Below are 9,575 nucleotides of genomic sequence, written 5' to 3' on the forward strand. Positions count from 1 at the left end.
CTGAATTTCTCCAACAAGTTGTTTATGGAGTTGCTTCTCTATTTGCTTACACCCCGAAATCCACCCCTCCTCGGTCTACTTTGCCCCTTCCTCCGTCCTGGCCTGAAAGAGGGGGAGGGGCTCGGGTACGGGCGGGGGAGGGCGGGCCGGACGCGCCGGGCCCGCGTCGCGGCGCCCCCTCTCCGCCCGCAGCCGCCGCCCCCGGATTATTTATCCGCAAAGTCCCGCGCGCTCCCATTGGGCCGAGGCCCGGGTGTCAGCGCGAGTCCTGGCTCGCCATTGGCCCCGCACACGTGCGGCCCTGACTCACGTGCTTCCGGTTTGAAGGCAAAAAGTGTGCCTGGGTGATTTTTTTTTAAGCGAGAGTTTGTGCAAAGATCCGAGCTGTCAGAGATTTGAAAAAAAAAAAAAAAAAAAAAAAAGGCAGCCCCGGCGCTGGCGGAGACGCGCTCTCCCTGCAAAAAAAGCAAAGGCGATTAAAGGCGCTGCCAGCCTCGCGCTCTGGGCACAGCTGAGCGTGACACTCGGGGAAGTCAAACCCCTCACTACTGCCTAGGAAGATGGCTAGACTTTAAAGACTATTTTTTATCCTTGGAAAAAAAAATTCTTGGAGATTTTTTCTTTTTTCTTGCTTTCTTTTTTTTCCCATTTTTTTCCTTTCTTTTTGGCCGTGGCTTACTTCCCATTTAAAACAAATCATTGAATCTTGTTGCAGAAGGAAAAAAGAAATAGTCAAGTATCTCCATATCTGGATGTCTACAAATTAGACAGAGGGAGAGACAGCGAGATCTATCTGCTCAATAAGAGCGAGCGATCCAGGCCAGGCGCCTGGGCTTTTTTTCCTGCACCCGCCCCGTGCCTTCGCTGGGGCTTCGCCGGCCTCCTTCCTCCGCGCACCCCCACGGGCCGCTGGCAAAGTGGGGTGGGGAGCGAGGCGGGGGGGGCGGGGGCCGGCGCGGCGGCCGAGGCGGCGGGGCGGCCGAGCATGGAAGAACAGCAGCCGGAACCTAAAAGTCAGCGCGACTCGGGCCTCGGCGCCGCGGCGGTGGCGGCGGCCCCGGGCAGCCTCAGCCTGAGCCTCAGTCCCGGCGCCAGCGGCAGCAGCGGCAGCGATGGAGACAGCGTGCCCGTGTCCCCGCAGCCCGCGCCCCCCTCGCCGCCGGCGGCGCCCTGCCTGCCACCCCTGGCCCACCACCCGCACCTCCCCCCGCCCCCCCCGCCCCCGCCGCCGCCGCCGCCGCCGCCGCCTCAGCATCTCGCGGCGCCTGCTCACCAGCCGCAGCCCGCGGCCCAGCTGCACCGCACCACCAACTTTTTCATCGACAACATCCTGAGGCCGGACTTCGGCTGCAAAAAGGAGCAGCCACCGCCACAGCTCCTGGTGGCAGCTGCGGCCGGAGGAGGCGCAGGAGGAGGCCGAGTCGACCGTGATAGAGGCCAGACCGGCTCAGGTAGAGACCCTGTCCACCCGCTGGGCACGAGGGCGCCAGGCGCCGCCTCGCTTCTGTGCTCCCCGGACGCGAACTGTGGCCCACCCGACGGCTCCCCGCCAGCCGCTGCCGGGGGCGCGGGCGCGTCCAAAGCTGGGAACCCGGCGGCGGCGGCGGCGGCGGCGGCAGCTGCAGCGGCCGTGGCGGCGGCAGCAGCGGCAGCCAAGCCTTCGGACAGCGGCGGCGGCAGCGGAGGCGGCGTGGGGAGCCCAGGTGCACAGGGTGCTAAGTACCCGGAGCACAGCAACCCCGCCATCCTGCTAATGGGCTCAGCCAACGGCGGGCCCGTGGTCAAAACTGACTCGCAGCAGCCCCTCGTTTGGCCCGCCTGGGTCTACTGCACGCGCTACTCGGATCGTCCGTCCTCCGGTGAGTACCCAGCCCCAGGCTGCGCCTTGCCTTTCGGCCCGCGGACGCCCCCTAAACTCTCAGCTACCGTGCTGGGGAGAGCGTGCCGGGTCTCGGGCGCTCTCATCTCTCACGCCTGCCTCCTCCTCCTTATCTCCGGTCACAGTCACAACTGAGTGTTGCCCACAGTTCTGCGCTCCTGGATTCTGCGGCCACCACCCTGGAGGCTACAGCTCATGGCAAGGGAAGCTCTCTCGATCCTTCGGTTTTGAACTCCGAGCCCTTCTGGCCTTTGTGTTTTATCTTTATTATTATCAGGAAAGACAATCAGTCACTGACTTTTCTTCCAGGGAAAGGGGTGTTTAGAACCTGCAGGAAGGTGGGCCTAGTGATCTGGATGTGAAATCCCGCCAGCCTGGTCCTGCAGAGGCCGAAATCGAGCGAGGCGTTGATTAGGGAAATAATCTTCACTTTGTGTTCTTACAGACAGAAACACCATCTTAGTATTTTCCTTAGAGAGCTCATTTGTATAGAGATAAATTTAAGGGAACGACAGGAAGAGAGAGAAACGCGGAGGATCGCTGTCCCTCTTCCCCAGGCCGGGTAGCCAAGAGAGTCTGACCCGGGAGGGTAGAATCCAGGGCAAGGCGGTTTCGGAAACGGTGGATGACGAGAGCCCCTGGCTCATGGTTCTCTGGAGCTGACAAACAGTAGGAAAGAAGACAGGTCAGACAGGCTCCGGCCAGAAAGCTGGGCCGAGAGCATCAGAGCCAGCCCCCTCCACGGCTCGGCGGCAAGGCTCGCACATCTTCCCGGCCCTACCCTTCCTTCTTTCACTCTTTCCTTTCTCACATCTGCTAGTTAGCAGATTTCTGCCAGCCGTGGGCCCGTTTTTCTCCGATTTTCCTTTTGCCCTTTCCCTACATGTCTCTTGCGCTTGGACAACCCAAGGCCGAGATCTGCTCTGGAAGAGCCTCTAGGCCCCGGGAGAGGAGGCTATGGCCTGCCTCCCTCCCCAGACGGCAGCTCCTGGGAGGCCGATGGGCGCCCCGAGGAGGGCGACAGGGGTTCTGGCCTACGATTGGGGTTCCGGGCGCCCGGGTCCGGCAGGAGGCCGGGCACAGCGTGGCGGTGCGCGGCTCTGCTCCGGCTGATCTTCAGCCTCCCCACCGCTGCCGGCCGGGCGCGGATCGATGCGCACTATCAGCCCCCGCCATCTCGAGCCCCGTTATTGACACGTCGGGCTCCCTGAACCTCCGAAAAGCTGCTTTGATTGACTCGCCTGATGGATAGAGTGATTGAGCTGTCAGGCCGTGTGGCTCGAGCTGGCCGGGAGGCTGAGATTTTATTACAAGTGTTCGTGCCTCTGCGCTCGCGCACGCACACACACAACAGCAACAACACTCTAACAACGTCCCGGACGCACAACGCGCAGCGGGGCCTTTCTGAGGATGTGCACATTTCCTGGGCCATCTCTGCTCGCTCAGCTAATTACTAATCCAAACCAAGGCCTTCCTCCCGCCCCACCCCGCCTCCCAGTGCTTTCTGCACCGTGCTCAGGAGTGGGCCTTGTCTTTGTTCTTGGCTGCTTTCCTGCTTAGGGGCCTGGGAGGCAGGGTGCCGGCTCATTCTCCTGCATGGGCAGTTCAGGGAGATGAACCTCCACTGAGACCTGAGTCAGCCAGGCCTGGACTCTTTTGTCATAGGACAGCTGGTGACCCCAGGCGCTGGCCTGCCCCAGGAGCCAACTGCCCAGCTTGCCCCTCTGTTGCTAGCTTTGGAGATGCTGGTGAAGACCCTTCTTTCCAGACAGTGGTAGAGATGAAGCCACGAGCTTCCCTTGGCTCAGGAAGCTCCCACAACCATGACGAGGCCCAGCAATTAAATGCCACGAGACTTGGGTGTGGAGGCTGATGGGCAGAGGTACAGGCCTTTCAGGCTGCCTCCTTTCTCTCCCCTCTCTTCAGGGCTGGGCCCCATAGCAGCCCTCTTCCCAGACTAGGATCTGTGGGAGACTTCACCTTCCTGGGAAGGTTTCCTCTGGCCTCTTCTATACCCATCTTAGGGGCAAAGCACCGATTTTTGTCGGGGTTGTCTGATTCTCCCTGACCCTCTGCCCCTAGTTTGCTCACAGATTGTGGGGAGAAGAGATGCAGTCTCCTTGCAAATGTCATAGATGGGCAGTGAATGCCATAGGTGGTCTGGCTTGCTTTTGTTATTAGTTTTCAATCCTGAAATTGCAACTTCTGTGTCCTAAAGAAAGATAAGGAAGACTTGTCTGTGCCACTGGCCTGAGGAATAAGGAGGGCCCTCTCTCTTATGGGCACCATCCAAGGGGCAAAGCAGAGAACACAGAGGCCAGGACATGTGGGTAAGGCATACAACTGAATGATGGCCCTTTCTTCCCTTTCAGGGAAGCTGTGGTCAGTGTCTTCCTGGTATCCTATAAAGAGTTTCATTTAGGTCAAAGGGAAAGAACAGGTAGATACTGAATATGCTGGAGCCAGGCAAGCATCTCACAGCACCTCCTTGGCCCTTGTTTTCTGGGGTCAGTAGCTATAAGCAGATGGAGTCTTATTGTAGGTGTCTGGGTGTAGGTGCGATTTTTGAGGAAGAAGGGAGGATTCGTTTGCTGACTGGTGATTCTCCTAGGACGCGCCTGCCCCAATCTTGAGCCTCTTTTTTATTCCAGGGCTGCGAAGGCAGCAGGCCCCTGACCGCCAACTCTGAGCTGGGCCGATGGGGCTCCAGATATCTCTCCATCTTGGACTCTGTGATTTAAGCCTGTCACACGGCTTTCCTGTTCTGAATTGGGGTGTAGGGGGCACAAACAACCGGGGCCGGTTTTCCTCCGTGGCCCTTCTGACATCCCAGAGGGGAACGCCGCGACCCCAGCAGCCAGGCGATCAATCCAGAGGCCAGCAGTCGGGAGGGAGCCGGGGGCGCAGCGGGGCCTCCACTATCGCCCCGAAGCTCGGGGCGCAGTCCCTGCTCAGCTCTGCAATTCTCACGGCTTCCTCTGCCCTCTCCCCCCTCCCCTCTGCCCTCCGTCCCCACCCCACCCCGGCCCTCTCCGCCGCTGCAGGTCCGCGCACCAGGAAGCTGAAGAAGAAGAAGAACGAGAAGGAGGACAAGCGGCCGCGGACGGCGTTCACGGCCGAGCAGCTGCAGAGACTCAAGGCGGAGTTCCAGGCGAACCGCTACATCACCGAGCAGCGGCGGCAGACCCTGGCCCAGGAGCTCAGCCTCAACGAGTCTCAGATCAAGATCTGGTTCCAGAACAAGCGCGCCAAGATCAAGAAAGCCACGGGCATCAAGAACGGCCTGGCACTGCACCTCATGGCGCAGGGACTGTACAACCACTCTACCACCACCGTTCAGGACAAAGACGAGAGCGAGTAGCCGCCGCCGGCAGGGGCCGCGCGGTCCGGCCGCCGCGCCCGCGCCCCCTCCTGGCACCGCCACCGCCGCTTCGCCGGCCCCACGCTTGGGGAGAGATAATCAGCGCCAAGGAGGAAGGGAGCTGCCGGGAAAAGAGAGAAGGAGGTCCCCAGAATGGAAAGTCACGTTGGAACGAGACATCTTTCAAAAGGGAGAAAGACTCGGACAGGTGCTATCGAAAAATAAGATCAGTTCTCTGTTCACAGTTATTAAGGGACGAAACTGCGAACTCCTTAAAGCTCTATCTAGCCAAACCGCTTACGACCTTGTATATATTTAATTTCAGGTAAGGAAAAGAAATATGTGTAGCGATCTCTATTTGCTGGACTTTTTATTAATCTCCTTTATTATTATTGTTATAATTATTATAATTATTATAATTATTTTATCCCCCGCCTCCGCCTCGCTGCCCCCGGCCCAGTTTCGTTTTCTTTTGAATGTTATTGCTTCTCCGGTGCCTCCCGCCCCGCATCACTGGCCCTCGTTTCTCTGGGACTTTTCTTTGTGTGCGTGAGAGTGCGTTTCCTCCTGTGTCTGCCCTTCGCCTCTCCCCTACGTCCCCAGCCCCTTCCGTCAGTCTGTCTGTCCTTTCCCCTCCCCTTTCGTTTTCCGGAGACTTGTTGAGAAATACGACCCCACAGACTGCGAGACTGAACCGCCGCTACAAGCCAAAGATTTTATTATGTTCAGAAACCTGTAGTCTGAAATAAAGTGTACACTGTGCTCACGAGCGGCTGGAAGCCGTCCTCTTTGCGGGCTGGGGAAGGGCGAGGGCGCAGGCATACGGTGGCCCCCAGCAAGCATCGCACACACACTGTGCCGTTAAGGTCGATCACCGCACAACGAATGCGGGGGACCAGGGGGGCGCGGTGGTAGGGGCGGCCCGGACCCCCGCGCTTGGAGGGTCTGGTGGGACACGCCTGGTCTCCAATTGCGTTCAAAGGAGCCCAAAGGCCGGAAACCCCCATCCTGACTTCGGAAACACTGCGGGGCTGTCCGGGTTTGCCCTGCGCCAGGCCAGGCCCAGCCCGGCTGCATCCTCCTCTGTTTCAACCTGCTCCTCGCTCCAGCCAACATCTCTTCTTTTTCTTTCTTTTTTTTCTGGTGCGAGTTTTGCTGGAGGTTTTCTCCTCTAGAAGCAGGAGGCGAGGGCAAAGCAGAGGTGAGGGCCTGCCTCCCATCCTGAACTAGGGGCGCCTCGGCCTCCCTGGACTTAACCTCCCATCCTTTGGAGAAGTGATTTCGTTGGAGAAACGGCTGGTCGAGGGCAGTGCACGGAGCATCCAGGGGCACGGAGCTCCTGGTCCCGCAAAGCCGGGAGAGGAGGTCCCGATGCTGGGAAGCTATGCATAGCGGCAGCTGCTCGGTCTGCAGTCGGGATCGCGCTGGGCCGCGACCTCCGAAATGGGCACAGGCCTGCCTCGCCCCAGTGCAAAGCCCAAGAGGAGCCCCTTTCAGAATTCCAGCAAAGCCTGGCTTGCTTCCTGACCAAAGAGGGCGCAGACACAAGCCCCCTGGACCCTCAGGACACCCGGATTTCCTAGAGGGAAGTGTCTGGACTCTCACCCCTGCCCCTGGGGCCTACCCTCCTGGGCAGAGACACTGGGCCCCAGCCATCCAGGGACCAGGAGGAGGACACGGGAAGGTCTCTTCTCAGGAGGGTTTTTTTTTTTTTTTTTTTAATGGTAAATTCTGTTCTCTCTGCTTTTCCGCTCTTCTGTAGTCTGTATCTGTGTGCCTATACGCGTGTGGCCAGATATGTAGATGTCCTGGGAAACTGCACATGTGATCATGTGTAGATGCCGGTGTGGCTGAGTACTCACCGAGTTCTCTGTATCCTTGCATGTGTGAGTACTATGCCATTGCGTGTTCATTTCTCTGTAATTAGATGCACCCTTGGACGTTTGTGAGCTCACAGTGTGTGCGCATGCACTCACTTGTGTTTGCATGCCGGAATGATTGCAGGTGTGCTTGTGCACGCGTGGGAACTCTGTTTCTGTGCTCTCCCCTTGGGTTTTCTTCCTGCTGTTTTTGTAGGATCAATTTTGTGGGAAGTGGGAATGACCAGTATGTCTGCCTTCTTTCTTGCAAAATTCCCCCGGCTTTGGGCCTGTGTCTGGGGAAGTCACAGGGCTAGGCGCCAAGTCCAGATAGCCAAGGGGCCCTTCAAATCCCTGATCAAAGCTTTAGGAGCCTGGGATTCAGGGGCCTGGAGTTGAAAGGTGCATTCGACATTGCCATAGGTTCCCAAATTTATTGCACTATATCTCTTCCTTCATTCCTTTCACACCTTTTCGGGGTGTGTGGAGTAAACTCTGCACATAATAGGTGTTCACCCAATCCCTGGGTGAAGAGTTGGAAGCAGTGAGGTGGGCCCTTCCCTGGGGATGGTCCAGGTGAGTTGTTTCCTGGTGGCTGGAAATATAGCTTTTGCTTCTCTTGAAGGGTGGGTGAGGACCTTGGAAACTTCATTTCCTCCAGGCCTTCAGGTTAGGGGGTCAGAGACTTGAGGGTCTGGGGTGTTCCTTCCTGAATCCAGACAGCTCAGAATATCAAGACATTTCTTTGCCATATCCAGATATGGTGTCGGGGGTGCCCAGTTCTACAGGGAACTTTACTATTTTGAATGCCTGGAAACTGGGCTACCCTTCCTTATGCCTTCCCCGGTGTGGCCCCTTAGGGTACCTAAGCCCTTCAACACCACCAGATCCAGAGGCTGGGGCAGGAGCCAACTTAAGCAGCAGCTCCAGGAAGCATCCTGTTCCTTAAGGCTCCCTCTTCATCTCTTCCAAGAGCCTTCATCCTGGGGCACAGGAAGGAGGTGGTTACTTCTCGCCACAATGGTATTAGTAAAGTGCATAGATGTGTCCTTATTGTGTAATTTGATTTCTTATTTATTATCTCACTTTATCTTCCAATCACTCTGGATAAATAGAATTTTCTTCATTGTTCCAGAGACGAAACTGGAGCTCTGAGAACTCACACATTTGGTCCATGCCTCCTCTGTGCCCGTGTGTCTTTCTCTTTGTCACATCTCCTCGTCACAGCTGCCTTTACCTCAGGAATCTGGCCAAGGCCCTGAAGTCATCCTCCAGAATGAATTTCCTATTTTCTCTCCCTCCTCTTCATCGCCATTCTCCTTCCTCCTGATTGGGGCAGAGAAAAGAGGAGAAGGACTCTGGTCAGACCTCTTTCATGCACCCCCTCTGAAAAAAGAAAGTAATAATAATCATAAACAGGCATTGATTTCTCTGATTTATGGGGCTGGCTTAGTGAGCCGCCTGTGTATTAAAGTCTGGAGCTGCATCGAAATAAATACTGCAGTGCACCATCCCAACTTCCTTATTTTCTACCTTTTTTTTTTTCTTTAAAGATTGGATTGAACCATAAACTTAAATCTTCCTCAGCCCAGGAGGAAATACACGCTAGCCAAGTCTAAACAGTATTGATCCCTGGCTCTTTCTGAGGGCAAAGGTCTCTGTTGTCTTGCCGGAAACTCCCTTTCCTTCAGTAGGGCCTGGAGGAGGAGGCTGTGGGTGGGGGTAGACTAAGGAAGGGGTATTTGGGTGGGTGGGGCTGTGTTGTAGGTCTGTGTGAGCTTGTATGTTGTGGGTTGTATTGTGTCTGGGCATCTGTATCTCAGTGGTATTGAATATATTCATGTAGGTTGGAAAGTGTGTGTTTGGGGTATATGGTTGCCAGTGGTGATTGGTGTGTGTGTGTGTGTACGCATGCTCAGTTCTCAGGCCCCCTAGGCCAGGCTGCTGAGGGTGCAGAGAAAGAGTTGCCTGCTAGGCTGCCACTACCTGGCCCCATGGCCCTGTCTTCCACAGATGGTATCACCAGGGAGGCCACTGTGCCCCAATGCCCTCAGTGTAAAAGGCCTAACAGTAGGGGTAAGGGTGAACTTTGGCTGACTCCTAGAGACCAGAGCCAAGGCCAGGGTCAAGGAGGCCCTCCCCAGACTCTGCCCTGTGAAGGTGTCTGCTCTGGCTTCTCTGGGGGTGGCCATCAGTTCTTCCAGGTCAGCCTTGCTATTCCTCTCTGTAATGCAGGAAAGCCATTCCTCTGACAATGCAGGCAACCGCTACTCCTCCTTCCACCAGGCCCAGACGTGGGAAGCAAGTGGGTGGGGAGGGGCCCGAGGCCATCCTGGCTTTGCCTCCCAGCCTGGGGCCCATTTAATCTGGATGTCACCATGGGTTCAAATTGGAAATCATGTTCACTCCATCTAGGGGAGGGAAGGTGGCAAAGTACTGCTCCATCCCTCACCACCCTCACCGGAGACCTCCCCTC

At 56.9% G+C, this 9,575-nt stretch overlaps 1 protein-coding gene across 2 annotated transcripts; it reads left to right on the forward strand.

Moving 5' to 3' along the window:
* The first annotated feature begins 348 nt into the window (after positions 1-348).
* On the forward strand, positions 349-6,006 carry EN1 (engrailed homeobox 1). 2 transcript variants are annotated; one of them, XR_012506949.1, is made up of 3 exons: positions 349-1,859; positions 2,005-3,761; positions 4,924-5,056. XR_012506949.1 is itself a non-coding variant. In XM_074363526.1 (2 exons), exons 1-2 carry the CDS (start codon positions 986-988, stop codon positions 5,238-5,240), a joined length of 1,191 nt encoding a protein of 396 aa, XP_074219627.1. In that variant the 5' UTR covers positions 367-985; the 3' UTR covers positions 5,241-6,006. The 2 variants fall into 2 exon arrangements, 1 of the variants encoding a protein (XP_074219627.1); XM_074363526.1 differs by lacking the exon at positions 2,005-3,761 and having other exon boundaries at positions 367-1,859; positions 4,924-6,006.
* Positions 6,007-9,575: the final 3,569 nt, after the last annotated feature.

The sequence above is a fragment of the Camelus bactrianus genome, chromosome 5, assembly GCF_048773025.1.
Source record: "Camelus bactrianus isolate YW-2024 breed Bactrian camel chromosome 5, ASM4877302v1, whole genome shotgun sequence".
Classification (NCBI taxonomy): Eukaryota; Metazoa; Chordata; class Mammalia; order Artiodactyla; family Camelidae; genus Camelus; species Camelus bactrianus.